Below are 19414 nucleotides of genomic sequence, written 5' to 3' on the forward strand. Positions count from 1 at the left end.
CAGAAGCCGGATTATTCAATTTCACATTCAGATATATTGATGATGTTTCTGATTAGGTTCCATTAATATATCCTCCAGAACTAGAACATTAAAGAAACAACTGACACGGCTTCCTCCGCCTCATTTTTGGACTTATATCTCGAATTTGACAATTAGTAAGCGGTCATCTCAGTACCGGAATCTACGACAAACGAGACGATTTTGATTTTGAAATTATACATTTCCCCCACCTTAGCAGCAATATACCAACTTCACCTCAATATGGGATATACATTTCCCAACTCATTCGGTATTCAAGAGCTGGCAGCTGCTACTTAGACTTGACGTCAACAGTGTCTGAGCAGAAAGTTGACGAACCAGGTCTATGTCAAAGAACGTCTCGTCCTTTTTTCTAAAATAGTTCATTTGAAGATACCAAGACATTGTTGATAAATATTCCGTATCCACTTCACACATAAAACATGATGGTCTTGAAGCATAGATTTTAGGTACTGACGTTGTTTATCATCCTAATTACGTGTTATAGTGTTCTTTTTATTTGTCCTTGTACATTTTTAAACTTTACTGTTTAGTCCATTTTTTGGTAATATACTTTTGGCGTGGCTCGGTATTTATACATCCCTCAATTGTGTTACTGTATATGTACTTTTTTTTCGCGAGTATTTATTTCCGCAAATTTGGCATTGTCGATAAATTCGCGTGTATTTAATTTCGCGGTATTTGAGAAAATATCAAAACATTAATAAATGACTTAATATATTAGAATATTCATTAATTAAGACTTTATTTGTTTAACAATTATACGAAACAAAATAAACAAAATATTATTCAATCATTTAATTAGTCAACTGTTCATTTGTGGTTATCAACCGCTTAAGTTGTTAGTTACACAATAAAGCTGTTATGTTTGGCTTGGGGTATTATCTATTACCATATATCATTAATTGATTTTCTGTATTGATCAGTGGTGTTAGTTTTAACAGTTTCACAGTTTGATTAAGGTTATCTAAGGTGAACCAAGTAATCATGCATGTGCAGTTGTAAATTCCGGTTATAGTAAGGTTATCTATGGTGAACAAAGTGATCATGCATGTGCAGTTGTAAATTCCGGTTATATTCATAAAATGGTATTGATTATGCCTTTAATACTGCAAATGTATTCGCGTGTATTTATTTTCGCGAAAATGTACCTACCGCGAAATTCGTGAAAATAAATACACAGCGAAAAAAGTGCACATACAATATTGTTCTATAGTAAATTTTGTATTCTTGTCTTTCATTTTTGCTTATGTACTTTGTCTATAGAGTGTCTATATGCCTTTTTGTTTTTCTTTGTTGAAAGAGTTATTTGTTTTTATAGTGATTAAGACTATAACACAATGTTGACTGCTGTACCCCTATTTTTGACATGTTTACCTATTATGTCTGTTTGTTTTGCTCATATTGTTGTCAATATAATGATATTCTATGCGACTGTCATACAAGTGAGAAGTTTAGCTAGCTATAAAACCAGGTTTAATCCACCATTTTCTACATAAGGAAATGCCTGTATCAAGTCGGGAATATGACATTTGTTAGTCATTCGTTTGATGTGTTTGAGCTTTTGATAAAGGAGTTTCCGTTTTAAATTTTCCTTGGAGTTCGGTATTTTTGTTATTCTACTTTTTGCATAGAATTCCATTATATTGACAACAATGTGTGAGCATTATAAAAAGACATACGTTGAAGGCCGTACTTTGACCTATAATAGTTTACTTTTACAAATGGGACTTGGATGAAGAGTTGTCTCATTAGCACTCATACTACATCTTCTTATATCTATATAATAGGTAATCAAAGTACTGAACATTGGATAACCGCAAGTTCTTGTGGATGGTCAAAAGCACTTGTCACAGAAAAAAATCACATCTCTATACATGAAACTGAGGTTAATGAACAGAGATATATTTTTTTCTGAGACAAGTTAGTGCGTGGATGATGAATACATGCCAGGAAATTCAACCTCACCGTAATAACTATTATATTGTAGTGATACAAATCAGTATACACTGGTTTGTTGTTATATATTATATTAATATAACAGTTTCATATATATATAATTTTCATCCATTTGTATATCATTCTATTATACTATTCTAATAATAGTGCAGTGCAAGTACATGGTGGACACTCTTCTGTAAAAATTCGATTTTTCTAAAAGATTGGATATGAGTAGGCATTCATATTTTCCCGCAAAAACAATTACAGAGTTACCGGTCCTTGCCGGGATTGTCGCAAAACGTTCTTGAGATATTCTTCCGCATACTTTAACACAATTTTTCGGTACGTGTGCATAGATATTATCAATGATTTTTTACTTATATATATATATATATCTAACGACAAAACATTTTCATATTATTAATTTATGTTCTAAACAAAAATATTTTTATCAGTATTCATTGAAGAGATGTATTTATAACAAACGATAAGGAATGTTAGTTTGCACTCGTTAATATACGCGTATTTATAATGTTTATAGATCGGTTACAAACCCAAAACGAAAGTAACGTAATGGAAATCTAGGCGATAGCAATACATCGGAATGCCCTCACGGTAATCGCGATGTAAAAATGTCAAACATTGTAGTACAGCAGTCAACGTTGTGTTATAATCTAATAACTATAAAAACAAATAAATATTTCAACAAAGAAAAAACAAAATAGCATTTAGACACACTATAGACAAACATCATAAGCCAAATGAAAGACAAGAACACAAGAAATGACCATAACACAATGGCGGGATGTATAAATACCGAGCCACACCAAAAGGGTATTGCCAAAAATGGATCCACACTCAGTCGAAATATCATTATCGGTGATAGCACACAACCCGTTAATTTTATAGATCACACAACTATTCTGTGATTTAAAGATCTCAGACTGCAACAACATTTCTTTAATCCCTTGAGACACATCGTATCTGACAATCAAGTTGTGATGGGGATCATAGAACTTGTGTGGTGTCGATTTCAGTTGTTTTTGTGATCTCACGAAACGACGAAATGAAGAGGGTGTTGTGGATATGATCAATGGTCATGTGACACAGATATTTAGTAACCGCCAATCAAAACATTAACGTAAAACATTTCGAATTTATTACGTTAACTTTATAAATATTCCTACAGCACTAACTACTTTATAGACAAAAACGAGGAGATGTGTTATGATTGCAAATGAGTCAACTATCTACCAGAGTTAAAATGAAGTGGTAGTAAGAAATTATAGGCCATCGTTGAGCCTTCAACAATGAGAAAACCTCATATCGTTACGGCTGTTTACTCGGCTAGAATATGCCCCGACATTAAAAACGTGAAACAATTCAAACTAGAAAACAAATGAAAGGCATGAACCAACGACAACCACTGTGCTACATGCTCCTGACATGGGACAGGCACTGAAAGAATGTGGCGAAGTAACATTAGTTACACGTGGTTGTGATCCCTCAACCCTCCCCTAACCTGAAACAGTCCGGTTAACATTATGTTCGTTTAACTACTCATGACATCGAATTCTGTAATGGTAATAACGCTTTTTTCAAAGATTCAAATAAAAGCAAATAAACTATGTGTTACCTTTTCCTGATAAAAACTAAATCGAACTCAAAAATGAAGGAATGGCAGCCTAGAAGTATAATGGATATGCTACCATTATATAATTTCGTTATGCTACAATTAGTTGCTAGTTTTGTCCCTGTGTTCATACTTCTTGCCTTAATCTCTCTCAAACGTACAATATCACCATTAAAGCAAATAAACTACATCGGTTGTTTAACAATGAAGTGTTTTACATCCCTTAAAATGTAGAAACAATCTTTATTAGGGACAAAGATCACACACTATCAATTATATACAGATCCAATTCTTTTAAACTTGTAGTTTATTTTATGGTGTGTCATAAACATCTACCTAAACGACAGCTTTTTCAAAGAGTATAAATAACGCAAGTACATGAAAAATTCCAACACACTGGAAATTCTGTTGAAAGTACGTGAAGTCATCGTCATTGTGTATAAGTCTGGTGGACTATCAGTCCCCGAGGGTATCATCAGCTGACCTTAAATGAATTTGGCTATTTTTAGGTACTTTTTGGTCATATTGCTCTGCAACTGTTTCGGTTCTTATACATCCTCGGCTTTCAAATATTCGGCTTTGAGCGTTCCTGATGAAGGTAAATCCAGAAAAGCGCTTCGGACGTATGAAATTAATAACTTGTTGTTTTCATTTTTTTCTAGAGTAAATTACCTTTGCCATCAATTTGCTTGGAAATAGCAATATTGTGGTTATATATAATGCTTATTGTTATAGTGTGTCTTTCTATGTTGTGATGTTACACTATTGTTTCAGAAAAAGGGTGAAGGTTTGGTACCATTAAAACGTTTAAACCCGCTGCATTTGTTTGCACCTGTCCTAAGTCAGGAACCTGATGTTCAGTAGTTGTCGTTTGTTGATGTGGTTCATAAGTGTTTCTCGTTTCTCGTTTTTTATATAGATTAGACCGTTGGTTTTCCCGTTTGAATGGTTTTACACTAGTAATTTTGGAGGCCCTTTATAGCTTACTGTTCGAGGTGAGCCAAGGCTCCGTGTTGAAGACCGTACTTTGACCCATAATAGTTTACTTTTATAAATTTTGACTTGGATGGAGAGTTGTCTCATTGGCACTCATACCACATCTTCTTATATCTACTTATCATGGTAGTACAAAGAAACCGGCCTTACAGACAAACACATGAGACGCTTTTTTTATTCCATTATTTTATTTTCATGTGTAAAATAATTTGAAGTTGTACATTACTTACACTATTGCAGAACTCTCTAAATTGATTCCAAATTTAGGAGCCCAAGGATTGACTAGTGTATATAGAAATATGGTCAGGACTTCTATAATTCGGCACTTAATCCCCGTCAAATTTAGTGTTCGTCAGGATATATAAATACGCAGCCACATGTGGTTGGAATGGGGACATTAAATCGATGCCTCGTCTAGAGAGAGTGTCATCTTCACGCGAAAGAACCCTATCAACAACTCTGAAAGAGGTCAGAAGGGACGCCTGTTGCAAGGCTAAATGTCTGACCTATATCCGAGTCCCTCAATTTTCAGTGGCAGTCCAAATTTCCGCCCTTCATCCCTGTCTAGAAAAAACTACCTATTGAACTAATTGTTTACAATTTGTCCTCGTGCTGAACATGCATGAAATATTTGCCACTGGACTTCAGCAAACAACAATAAATCAATCAATCTAAATAAAGCTGGTAGACCTTTGTTCAGGGAAAAAACTCTTATCAGTTTGAATATGTTTGTTATTGTCGGTGTCATCAATGCTTTTAAAGCATACATGTGAATCAGACTTAAAATAACATGTGTTACGATTTAAAAAAACATAGAATATATTCATTAACATGATTAAGACCATTAACCTTCCAGGTGATCCATCGCTTACAGTGAATTGCTGGGTTCCTCTTTCGTAAATAGTGACATAGTTCAGCAGCTCCCTATCCCCACCACCTTTCAATCATTCGAATTCGGAAATAAATTTTCTCAAGGATAATGAGGGCGTGGATGGGGCTTTACAGAATAGTTAATAAAGAATAGAGCAAAATGGACCAAAAATAAAGAAAAGAGAATAATGAGGCGCTAAAATATAAGGATAGAGAATAATAAGCAAAATGTATAAAGAATAAAGAAAAATAGCCTAAATAATTTAAAGAATACAGAAATGAAGGAACCCATCCAGACCCTCGAAAACAAAAAAGAACACTGTATCAATATTTCAAGTTTATTTTTAGTAAAACAACAATTTTAAGAATAGTAATAATAATAATAACAACATGGAATTCACTATTATCACAATTTACAAATAATTCAATTAAAATTGCACAAGGAAGAAAATAGCGGCATATCATGACTTATGACTCATGACCTATGACTAGAAGTCTACCAGCGCTTTGTAATAAATGTTCGAAATGCTAAAAAAGTAAATATAAAAATTAAAATAATGTAAAAACTAAGGCCAAACAAAAAAGTAAGTGTGTTTGAGGTTTCCTCCTTAAGAAAAGAGAGACTGTTTGGAAACCCTAAACACAAGTATTCTTTAATTTGACCAAATGATATAGTTTGAATGCAATCTCATTCCAGCAAGAATTGTTAAATCAAATATCTAATAATCAGTTTTGATCATTTCTCAATGTTTAAACTTTTTAGTGTGTATCTTCTACGTGATTTGCATTTAATTTTAATAAATCACTTTTGATATCTAATATTTATACCTTTAAAAATAAAATTTTCATTATAAACATTTCTAATTGATAGTGCTTATTTTTTTCAGGATATTTATATTTCCATCAATATATTAGCCTTAAATAGAAAAACGCCCGACTAAATTTTTGAACATGTACAACCATGCGTAATTCTTGACCTTAGGTTCAATGATTTAATACATGTTGCTGAGTCAACGTCACATGCCACTTATTGGAATGCATGTTGTCGTTACGTTTTTTACACCTTATCGTTTAACTTGATATTTCTAAATAAAGTGATTAAGATAATCTATTTCAAAAGACTAATAAATGTTTCATTTTAAAGTCATTTTATGACTTCCAAATGCACATGAATATATAAATCTTGTTAAAGAAGTTTTATTTCCCATTATAAAATACTTTCAAAAGGTAACTTTGCTATATTTAAACTAAAGAGGTAGCATAAATGAGTGACTGGCTATCCTTCACATAATGTGAGAATAAAGATATACACGATGTTTGTTGATTATATTAGAAAATTTTCACATAGAAGCAAATTAAATAAAACGGTTCAGTTTATCATACTTGACACTTCTGTAAATCAGATTTTACTTTTGATAAATTTAATTATTTTGATATTGACAAGAAAGTAAATGCTACAAATTAGAATTGATTTTTGCTTTAGTTCACTAATTGAATAGGAAATTGAATTGGAAAATAACAAAAGTGAAAAGATCGTGTCAAGAATTTCAATTGTTCAAGAAATAAAAGGAAGATCGACAATCTATTATTTTTGTAGGAATCATAGTGGCGAACTCTATCAAGACCACAAAATTATTTTGTTTTATCATTTCTAACCAACAATTTTTAACTGCCAGCGGTGTATTTGAGGTCAGAAGTCCGCTACACTAAATATTTTTTGCAATGAACATATGTTTTGCAAACTTTTATAAAAAGCAAACCCAGCCCTACCCCATTGAATTCTATATTCTACAAAAAATGTATTTTCAAGGCAATGGAACTTGCACGGCCATTTTATATTTCCCACGTTATTTATTTTGATTCCATGGTAGCCCTGACATGCATTTATATATTTTCAAAGCCCACAGTTAAACTGTTTTGTAACAAAGACTTTAACCATTTAACATGTTTATAACACATAAAACTACGAATAAAATCTTTGGTTTTACTTGATTGCATCACAATTTGCTAACATTTATCTTGGACTAATATATATAGTATTATAGTCAGAACATTTATAACGTTTTGAATCGTGAAATTAAGGTTCGGTTTTAAAGCCATATTAATGTTGCATCCGACTGTTAAATTTGAATAAATTATGGATCGTTTTTTCTTATTTTCCTTGTAAATTAGTCCTTTGTATCTAAAATGGATGTATATTTCAAACAGTATTGGCACATTTGACCTTCATACCCGTACATTATATGTGTATTTGAAATGATAATTTGAAAGTGACTGATGATATGAATTAAACGTATGTGCAACAATAATTTGTAAACAATGTAAATAAGAAATGCAATAAAGAAATAAAAATCATACATTCTGGATTTCATAAAGGTTTTAAATAAATTATGGTCTGAGGCAAGTTTCAAAGGCATATTTACACATTTTTGTTGGAAATGTCATAATTTGCTTTAAATATAAAGTGAGTTAATTGACTCTTTCTAATCGTAATCAGAGGTGGTTTGAAATTACTTATTAACATAATCTATGCAAATTCTGAATACACGTATTACACAACTGTATCTGGAGACACGACAGGTGACCATGTGAATTCCTCTTGAATATGCATTTTAAGTCGCTGTTTGATTAATCTCCACATTGAAAAAATTGTATTAAGTTTAGGCACATGAAAAAACATCAATTGATTTTTCGTATCATTCACTAACTTGTCATAAACTACCCTACCATTGAGTATATAAGCTTCGTTTAACCGTTTCTGTTTCACTTTTATATGGCTAGGTAGAATACCTGTGATATAATAATCATCAACCCAGAAAAATTTTTCATATAAAGAAGCATTGTACATACGACTAGTCATATCTGTGCTCAACACAAACGCCGAGCCAGAGCAATATGGAGGGAAATAGTCTGGTGAAAAGTCCTCTTTCGGAATATACCATTTACTATTTTTGTCTCTTAATACTGCCATACGTAACCACTGATTGCACAAAATTAGGTTCTTGCGACCTAGCTGAAATTCTACAATTTCTTTTAAATGTTTCACAAGCTTAAAAATGTTGACTAGAATATCATCGTCTGTTTTCAAAGTGAACACGGTGTTATTGCAATAATTTGATATCCATTTCAACGCCGCGATGCCTTTATAAGTTAAATTTTTGTAAGAATCTAAGAAATCTTCTTGTACTATGTCTCCATAATGAGCATTTTCAAGGTCTAATTTGTTCATCACTTTTGTATCTTCTACTCTCCCCATCACAAACACAATTTTCGTTTTGTATTGCTCTAGCAGACGCTTGTCTCCCCACGTGCTTCTAATCGTTTGGCGCTTATGGAAATTCTTTGGTGATGTATGAATGTATGTTATCATGTATATATCCTTTCCACTGCAAATGTTAACAGGGTTTTTCAAGTACGAGAAGTTATGAGGGTTAACTATGTTCCGAGTTTCTATATTTTGATGTCGTACAGTCTCTTTTGTTGTTCGCTGTGTTGTTCTTATGTTTGCAGTAGACTTTTCCATTCCAAATTCATCAGGGATTTGAACACGACCCATAACCTCATTCTGAATTTGCAAACGCCGTAATCTAACAGTATCTGGTCTGTTTCCTTGCATTAAAAGCATGAATAGTAATAATGTTATTCCAACCAGTGTAAGAATGCCTCTATAAATGGATGGTATCCGAGGAAGCATTATATGTTAAGAAACGGCTGAATGCAAAAAGATGGTCGACTTTGAAGAAAGCATTCCTATCAACAGCCTGAGAACATGTCTTTTGATATTTAATCACAACGCTGTTGAACCTACATTAAAATATAGTAATAAAATAATAAATTAAAAAGAAAACATTTTAATCACTGACATTGTAATTGCAATATTAAGATATATCTAATACGAACATTCAATATTGATGTATGTTCGAGTTTTTTACCTTTTAAACCATATGTATTTATAAATTATTATCCCATTCTTATCTGTAACATAAAGTCATTGAAGGCTAAGTAGCTCATCTCCCGTGTATATCTGTATTTACATTTTGATTTGTCTTCTTTAAATTTTTTTAAAGCCAAATTAATATCTAGCATCCCAGCTTCAAAGTGTGGGTTTAGTTGGAGAATAATGATAATAAAATGAAGCAATCTGATTAAAATAAAGATCCTGTGTTCAAGATTTGATTACACCTTGTAAGCAAAGCTTGTACACATGATCTGTATAATAGTCAACTTGAAAATGAAGATAACTAAAATAGCACGAATGTGTGTCTATTGGACACCTCGTCCCGTTCATACTTTCACACTTCAATGCCCCATGGGTGACTGGGGAATAGAAATGTGGTCAATCTTGGTCTTCTTCCGACAGGCAGTAAAGCCCTTGCCAAAGTGGGCGTCCGTTTGGTTGTGTGGGATGTACAAGTACGCAACCACGTCCGGTCAGAATGGGGACGTTAAATCCGATGCCTCGTGTAGAGAGAGTGCTACGCCCACCGCGCGTTAATAAACCTTATAACAAATCTTTGAGGGGTTCGTTGGTGGCCTGTTGCAAGGCTAATTTTCTGCCCCTATCTAATATACCCTCATTTTCCAGTGGCAGTCCAAATTTCTCCATCCTTTATCCTGGACGGCCTCTTATTACAGGACCTACCTATTGTATTTATTGTTTATTTGTTCTCGTCCTTAACATGCATGCAATATTTACAAATTTGTTATTTTACTTTTCATTACAAAATGCAGAACATTTAGTCAAAATGAAACCCTAAATAACGCCCCCTCCTTTTGTTTTAGATACTGTTACACTAATGTTAAATTTAAAGTTATGCGCGTATCTAAATGTCACGATTAAAAAACTTGGACCACACACAAATATTAATATTCTTTTCACACAAAAAAATAAAAAAAAACATAAACGCAGATACTATTTTTGTCATAAGATAATGTGCGAGTCCGGTAATGTAATGATAGTGACATAATTTTTTACTATGAATTTAGAGATAAACCTTCCGCGTAAAATTTAGTAACTATGCGTTTATTTGATCTTATCAGTTGTTTTGGTCAATATTTCTTGCTATTATCTATATCTATATATGAATTAAAGATTGCATTTATCACCACCGACGAATATAAATCGCTGTTTACTCAACGCATACATATTATACTATCACACGGATTTAGAGACAAGGATTTTTACAAGTGAATTTTAACGAAAGTGTACTTTGATCTTATTAATAATCTAACAATGGTACAAATATGATTATAATCCTCTATAAAGTTGTCCGTGACCAGTCAAGTTTTTAAATATGATCTCAATTCTTCTTAAATTGAACGTTGAATTTTTGAATAATGAATTATGAATAAATGACATAACTATAAAAACATATAAACATATATTAGAACTAAACAATTCAGATAAAACAGATAAACTAACAAAAATGTTATCTATTTCTGAACGTATATGGTTTTTGGTATTCCATTTATAAAATAAAGTCCATAGCACTGCGGAAAGTGGACTCGTTATAACTGAACAGTATACAACACCTCTATGATATTAACACAGGTTATGCTGAATTAAGTTTGTATGTTTCATTCCTTTCGAATTGTGTTTTTGCTTGTTGATATTTACATACCATCAAACCTTCAGGGTATGAATAAACATTTGAAATAAAATTATTTAATGAATGAGAGCTTACCACCAAATCTAGTCCATGCATACACGTGGTCCAAATATTGCAACAACATTAGGATTAACGGCAATGCAAGCAGACAAGTGCGTTTTTTCTGCTGAATTGTGAACTATCAAGGAAACATTAAAACCACATGTTCACGTTTCAAATATGAAGGAAGTATACAATAAAATTATGTCCGGGTTAGGTTTTTAAATGCAACTAAATCTATTTGGGTCAAGTGCTATTGGGGTTAGACGATGGGGAAGGATGGGTTAGAAGCCGCCATGATGATTAAAGCCACGCGAGTGTTTAATGATAACAACTATGCCTTTATAAAAAATATAAATATTTAGAAATTGCGCAATGATATATGTGACAAAAAAGTAACAAACATATCAACGGTATCAACGTATATGTTACTTCCTTTTATCGACATACTCTACACATGATACGTTATAATTTACAGCAATTTAATTTAACAATAAAAATCGCTACGAAAATCAATTTTTAATAAAAATAGTGAAGTCATATTACAACATATAATAACTATGTGAAAAAGGGGTGTGTCAAATTTTAACACTATACGATTGTCAACATACCTGTTCCACGTGAATATTAGTACAATGTAAAATTCACCATTCAAATTTTTTTAATAATATCTCCAATGATCTGATAAAGAATTATTGATGTGTAGTCACGGGTCAGTTTTCATTTTTCATTTATCGAAACATAATCGATCAGATGTGACTGTGTAACGTAAACTCACTTATCATAAAGTTACAACAATAGAAGTATACTGAGCGTGAATAATAGTAAATATGTTTAAACACCTCACTTAGAAATTGTAATACGAATTAAATTACAACGAAATAGATAAAATATTCAAATTGATGATTGTTAAGTAAATACAACAAATGTAAACTAAGCTAAAATGGGAAGATTTCCTGTCGAAACCCAAAAAAAATTGCTTCATTTTTTGTTCAAATGTTTGAAAGGTTTAATTATCAGAAACAATGGCATTCGGCGTTTTTGGGTAGGCAATGACATAACATAAGTAAATTAAGTCTTTAATTTAGGACAAGACTTGCATATGAGCTCCTTAATTTCATGTTTGTCTACACTTATTAATTCGATCAACGGAGATGGTTTGAATAGGATGGTACAATCCAATTGGGTATAATAATCGTGATTCTTTTATTGAATGATGTTTTTTTTTGTTTTATTTTATCCGTTGTTATATTTCTTTTGGTGTATTTATTTGCTTGATTTTGTGTACATAGTTTTCTAGCTATTTATAGCAAAAGATTAAGTAGCACTTCATATCAAAGTGTATTGCTTGAATTGAATCATGTAAATTACCAGTTTGCATTCTGTATAATATACTCTTAACGAAGGGATGCCTGTTTGAATGTGCGGCATACACGTGTGATCTGACTGGGGACCTTATTGTCTCATTGACAATTATACCACATCTTCTTATTCTTGTATCTATTAAATTCAATACATGTGTGGGAATACATGTATATCAGACTATCTATATATATGCATATAACATTCAGTCACCTCCGTTTTGCTGTACGAATAAATAGATACGCCCCAATACACGATCATAACTATCAATCGTAAGTTATATTCCCTTGAGAATATAAGAACAATGTCAGTCGTTATATTCCGCCGATTTCCGATTGATATCCGATTGCTACTATGACTATGATTAGGCAATAAGCTGCTAAAGAGCGCAGAATTATCGAGTTACATGGGGATCGTATACAGAGATTTTCCAAAAAAAAAGCTACCCGGAATATTTTGACATTGTTATTTTAGATAATATCTTGAATATAAAAACAAGGAGATGTTGTATGATTACTACTGAAACAACTATTCACCAACGTTCAAATGTGGAGTGGATGTTAGCAATTATTAGCAACCGTTACTGTGCTGTTGTTTAAGTCAATGACTGCGTCTGGTATTCTTTGGTATAAACATTGATTGATTTTCGTTTAATTATCGTTTGAGACAATCATGACTAAAGTATTTATTTTTTTAATTTTGTGAGTTTAATCAATTTATTTTCAAAGGTCGTGTTCCTGCATTTTTCTATGACGTTAGTGTATGAAATCTTCTACGAAGTACAGCAACTGATATTAGAGTGTTAATTTAACGGCGTTATTTCTCATCAGAAGATTCAGTTCGTTGAGCTTACTTTCAGGAACTGCAAGCATTGTTTGATACGGTATAAATTGATTATTATTTCATGTTTTTCGTGGTTTTCTATTTCATCGTTATTTCCGCGTTTCCTTATACAATTTGTATCCTATGGCTTTATGCATGTTTTGTTAGACCACTGATCGTAATTAAAAGGGGGGAATAGTTGAGATACAAAATAACCTTCAATTCGCATTCATATCTATATCATTGTGTCTGCTCCAAGTCACGATCCTCGTCAGTGGTTGTCTTTGTCATATCTTGTTTAGTTACTTGGGGATTTGCTGTTGATGGTAAATCGTTGATTGTCTCTATTATTTATTAACAACTTTTATTGAGTGGATGATTTAGAGCTTGACCTATTTTGAAGACACAATTCTATTGTTGAAGACTGTATGTTACCCTTTTAATGTCTTTTGTTTATCTTTGTCGTTAGGTTGTTGTCGTATGGGCATTTACACCCCACTTCTCCATTTACTCTTATGCAAGAATCATAAATAATTTACTTTTAGAACATACTATGGACCAATATCCACTGTATTTATTTCACGCTAATGATGTTTTCAAAACTTCGTTCCATGTTCATTTCAAGTCACAGAATCAAGGCTTCTTTGTCTTTGCTTCGAGACTGGCGTAATTTTTTTATCATATTACCAAATCGTATTTGCTGCGAGATGGATTAAAACTGTTGCAATGTGATATTCAGGAATTTTTTAGTATTAATGCGACCAAAAGTCAAAACAAGTTTTAACAATTTTGTCATAATACAATGTACTCCGGACAACATACAGTTTTAGTTACATAATTGCGTTTGTGTGAATGATGTTTCGTGTTAAGTTGTATTTTAGGTATTTTTCATACTGTCTGTAAACCCTTCTTTTTTAAAATATTCATACTTACGGTTTAGCCAAATAATTAAAAATCCTTCGGAAAATGAAACACAATAAACACCTGTTTTATTGAATACAAACCAAATCTAATATGGTCTTACATATACCGGTAACAGATTTTTATTGTACATTAGAATTAATGGAAACATATTTACATTTACACTTTTACACAAATATCAATTGTTTACAGATCAATATGAATATATGAACCAATATATAGGACTAAAAGGTAAATTATATACACCCAATAGTTTGGAAAAGAGAGATCAATTGTACATTATGTTGCAGTTAAATGTCAAAAGTCTAGTTGTTGTATTATGAACAAAAATACAAGTTGTGTGTGCTGAGCTAGAAGCGTTTTTCATAGTTAAGCTTTTATCTGGAATTTATAGAAATACAACAATTTATAGATCCATGGTAGTATGCGTAGCCAATAGGGACCTAAAGCGATGGTGAAAGCGGTCAGAGGTAATCTTGCCTGTACGAAACGATCATTAATTTGTAAAGTAAAAGATTATAAAAATGTATCTACTGAGAATTTCTCAAAATCTATATGCCAAAAACATGCCACTACCGAAGCACCTACTATTGAAAAAAAACAGGAAAAAGGTAGACCTTCCAAAAATTAAAAAAGACGCGATACCATAATCAAAGAGAAAGAACACTTTCATTATTTTTTCTTACTGTAACATGACAATAAGTGTTCAACTCCCTTCATCACTGGATACTAAGCCAACAAGCTAGTTTGTTCTTATGTTGTGCTGTTACACCACTGTCCCAAGTTAGGTGAAGGGTTGAGCGCTCACAAACATGTTTAACCCCGCCACATTCTATATGTGCATGTCCCATGTCAGGAGCCTGTAGTTCAATGGTTGTCGTTGGTTCTTGTCTGTCATGTTTGTTTTTCGTAAATTGTTTTATTATAAATTAGGCCGTTAGTTTTCTCAAGTGAAAGAAGTGTTTCATATTTTTCATGTCGGGGCCTTTTATACCCGACTAAACGGTATGGGTTTTTCTCATTGTTGAAGGCCGTACTGTTGCCTATTATTGCTTACATCCACTTTATTAGAACTTTGGTGGATAGTTGTCTCGTTGGCAATCATACCCCATCTCCTTATCTTTATAAGCTGTTTATCTTTCTCTGTACTTCTTATAGTATTGACTTGAATAAAGATCTCCTTGAGTACTTAAGTAAAATTTTTAACCTTCTATATAAATTGTTTTGAAAATACGTTTATTTTGTTCTGAACAACCAAAAGATGCCATCAACTAAACGCAATTGCTTGAACCTTGGCTGTAAGAATTCTTGCAGTAGCTATATAAATTTAAAACCGTTATGATTTTTACATTTACATATGTATCAACTTAAAACAAGTTTATTATTGATATGGTCTTATGACCCCTTTTAGTTATACTACCGTCGATTTATTTTCCGAATTAACCTAATGGCTTTTCCCCCTTTTCAGACAATTCTGTCGACAATAGAAAATTATTTATTTCTGTCTGTAAGTGGTAGTCTACCTTTCATTAGTGGATGTCAGAATCAGGAAGTATAAAGAACATTGAAAGAGTGTTTTCAGATAAATAATGTGTAATGCATGATCAACAGCAACATATATCAATATAATATATTTTTGGGGGAAACAAATAAGGGAAATTATTCACTAAATATTATAAAAATTTCAACCCCCTGAAGTAGCAACCGACAAGTAGGCACTGAAAATACTTTGGCGTTGACTTGAATTGTTACTTTTTGTGCGCAAATTTTTGTTAAAACTAAGGATACAACTTTAGCATATGTTTTGATGTTCTGTTTCGAATGTTTTGGTTTTATACTTCTAAAAATAAAAATAACACCTTATAAATTCAACGCGTCTGAAGCGCTTTTCTAGATATACTTTTTCACCAGGAACGCTCAATCCCAAAAATTTTGAAAATCGATGATGCATAAGTATACGAACACGTGAAAAGCAACGAGATCAAAACGGACATAAAAGTAATAGCCATATCCATATAAAGTCAACAATGCCTGAGGAAGTTGGTTCTTTATATTATGTCTTAATAATTTCCAAATTTATCATAGGAGAATTTTAGAAAAACTGACAACTGAGTTAAAGATACCTTCTGAGCCTTACAGTCCACCAGCAGCAGTACCGACCCAGTGGTAGAAATTGAAAGTAATACTTTATGAATTTGGTGCGTCCGAAGTGCTCTCCTTGATTTACCGTCGACAGGAATTGTCAATCGATTTATACTTTAAGGATGTTCGCTCCTCTTGTTTTTGATTTTTTGCCCGATATTCGGAATCCTCTGGTTTTATCCATGTAGTGCCATTAAAAATTTTGCCCACTTACCCCTACTTTTCTTTCCAAAATTTGATTACATATAGTTTAAAATGTCATCATTGAAAATCTTATAAAATCCTTGTTATTTTTTCATCGTTTTATAAAGAAAAAAGGTGCTAATGTTAAATGTATGAAAAATCTAGAGAGAATTATTTCCCGCCAAATTTTAAATGGTTTATATCTCGAAAACAAGCACACTGACCCTTCATTTTTTTCAGCTTTTTTAGTTTCTTTATTTATATACTATCAATCTATAACAGTCTTTTAAAAAGCTTGTTATTTTGAAACAGAGTAGCAAACATCCTTAAGCTTTCAAAACTTTTTGTTTCGGGAAAGTTACCGGAAATCAGAATCAGAAGTTTTTGGTAAAGCTCAACATTAACGTTGCTTTAATCTATTTAAAAAAATGTGTTTCAGACATATTATGCATCGCCAATACCACAATAAACTTGATTGAATGTTTTAATTATTTAACATCAAGTGGCAACTTTTCATGGTCTGATATGTGATTGTTGGACTTATGCAAGAAATTGAGAGCGCATTTGATATGGTTACTTACAACTGGACATCTACGACATATTCAAAGAGTTTTTTATGAATTGTAAATTGCAGAAAAAGTAGTATTTTAAAACTACCCCAAACAAAACAGAATTCATTGCATATTTTTAAACCACGAAAAATATAACGGTCGTCATCAGCAACGGTATGTTTTACGGATAAGGAAGTCCGTATAGTGTTTAATGAACAACACAGTTACCCGTGGAATAAACAGAAAACTTGTAACATCAGATACAAGCCAGGAGGTTAATTGGAATGAATATCCTGGCCTGGTAAGATATAAAAAATAACCTTGTTCAAAACAGGGTGAAAAAGACTATTTTTTCAACAAATTGCAGGAACTAAATGTGAACAAAAGTGTAATCGAATAGCTACCCCAACAAATTAATGAAACGAAAACCAGAGGTTAAGATGATGTATTCATTTAGAAAAAGGGTCCATATCATATGTCAAGTTCTGAATCGTAATGAGTCTATTCAAATTGTGCATGAATTAAACTTGAACCATGGAGATCTGCTTTCAACACCAAATTGCAAAATAGATCAAAACATTTGAAAAAATAACAGCCTTAATAATGAGAGTTTTCTTCTTCTTCTTTTTTTTACACAACACAGACACAAAAAGACGCTGTGGGATTTAAATAATTTTCGTTAGTTCTCCCCCTCCCCTCCTCCATTTATCGTGATACATGTTAGTTGATAAATAGAAGATAGAACATAAACCAACCAAAGAAAAAAGCTTAATAAGATCGATATGACCACTGACACAAAATAAATGTTGTCAAATTCACCAAATGTCTTAATTTTTATTTTATTTTTTATATAAAAAGGAAGTTGTAGAATTTTTTTTTCTTAAGTGCCAATCTGCCAAAGAATCAGGAAGTTGTGAAAACCTGACAAAAACCCCACTCAATTTTACATTAATTTATGTTCAAAATGTATAATGGTGCACGAATATGTAGGACTCGGAGGTGCGATGGGGACGCTGAAGTGCGATGGTCACGCTGATGTGCGATGGGCTACGCCAAAGTGCGATGGGCTACGCCAAAGTGCGATGGTTTATTTGACGCATGCTGCCTAGCTTAAAATCTACAGATTATTATGAGAAGTACATGTAGATTTTTTTAATAGTTATTATATGAATTTACATTCATTATTGTCTATGTCTGTCCTTAATTACAATTGTATACTAAATGAGAGATCGTCCTCTTTGATTTTCTTCATATAGACATAATTCTGCATTAACATTTTATCTTTACTTCATTCCTCTCATGAGTTCCACGTTTACCGTAATATAATAATACGGAGAGTCTGCCTATGGACCTGTATGTATTAAGAAAATGCCACACTTCATCGTAAGTAAAAAGGAACATTTTGTAGATTTCGAAAAAAAAATCGCTACAGAAGTTTAACTTTCCCCTATCCAACAATCTCCCCTAGTAGTATTTAAAGTTTATACTAGTAAGCCCCTTATCAACTTAAAAAAACTGAAAACTGCTTCTACATCGATATGAAAAGCATTGAAAATGTAGTTTGTGTAGACCATCGCAGTTCAGCGTTACCACCATCGCACTACGGCGTAGCAAGATAGCGTCACAATGCCACCATCGCACTTCAGCGTGATCAAAAACGCACTTCAGCGTCAAACCCATCGTACCTCAACATGACCATCGCAGTTCAGGGTCCTACAAATATAACATTCGTTTCCTTTTCTTGTTCTGGTATTACAAGATATAATTTGGTTGAAATGCACTAGAAATTAACAATTGAGGGGAAATAACTCTGTATTTTGCTATCATTCTAACCAAAAGTTATCTAGAGATTTCTCGAATTACCAGACACGCAGAAACCAAAGACCTACCATTTCTCACACGGGATGAGGGTCACTTCAAAATAGGATGGTTAGGTCGGTGGTTTTGTTTGAGCCATGTTTTGAAATTCTGTTAAATTGCCTGATTCTTACAAAGACTGGCACTTAAAATCATCAACTCATATCTGTGCAAAAATTTACATTGACACTGTTAGTACTGTTAGAATTAAAGAAGCCATTTTGCATTCCAGTGTTGTGTAATTCTGTACTGATGTTATAAAATATTGCAAGGTTAGACATTATTTTAATTAATTATATTTGGTAACACTAAAAGAATGCATGAAACAACATAAATCGTTTTATAAAAATAAAAATAACATAATAACAAAAAAATCATGACGCTAGGGACCCCATTGATAGAAATGATATGTAAGGAAAATAATTCATGAATACAAAATCAATGCGTAT

The 19414-nt window shown here is 32.4% G+C and overlaps 1 protein-coding gene across 4 annotated transcripts in view; it reads right to left on the minus strand.

Annotated features, from left to right (window-relative positions):
• Positions 1 to 5805: 5805 nt before the first annotated feature.
• LOC127704181 (beta-1,3-galactosyltransferase 1-like) overlaps positions 5806 to 19414 on the minus strand; it is a 32888-nt gene continuing 19279 nt past the window's right edge. For 2 of the 4 annotated variants that reach the window (XM_052208133.1, XM_052208127.1), the window contains exon 2: positions 5806 to 9283. In XM_052208133.1, the coding sequence (XP_052064093.1) occupies positions 8031 to 9173 (1143 nt within the window). In that variant the 5' untranslated portion in view covers positions 9174 to 9283 and the 3' untranslated portion in view covers positions 5806 to 8030. Of the gene's footprint in view, positions 9284 to 11163; positions 11308 to 11738; positions 11919 to 19414 lie in introns of those variants that run through there. The other 2 variants (XM_052208121.1, XM_052208112.1) reach the window with 2 other exon arrangements.

This window comes from Mytilus californianus, unplaced genomic scaffold (genome assembly GCF_021869535.1).
Source record: "Mytilus californianus isolate M0D057914Y unplaced genomic scaffold, xbMytCali1.0.p SCAF_1, whole genome shotgun sequence".
Classification (NCBI taxonomy): domain Eukaryota; kingdom Metazoa; phylum Mollusca; class Bivalvia; order Mytilida; family Mytilidae; genus Mytilus; species Mytilus californianus.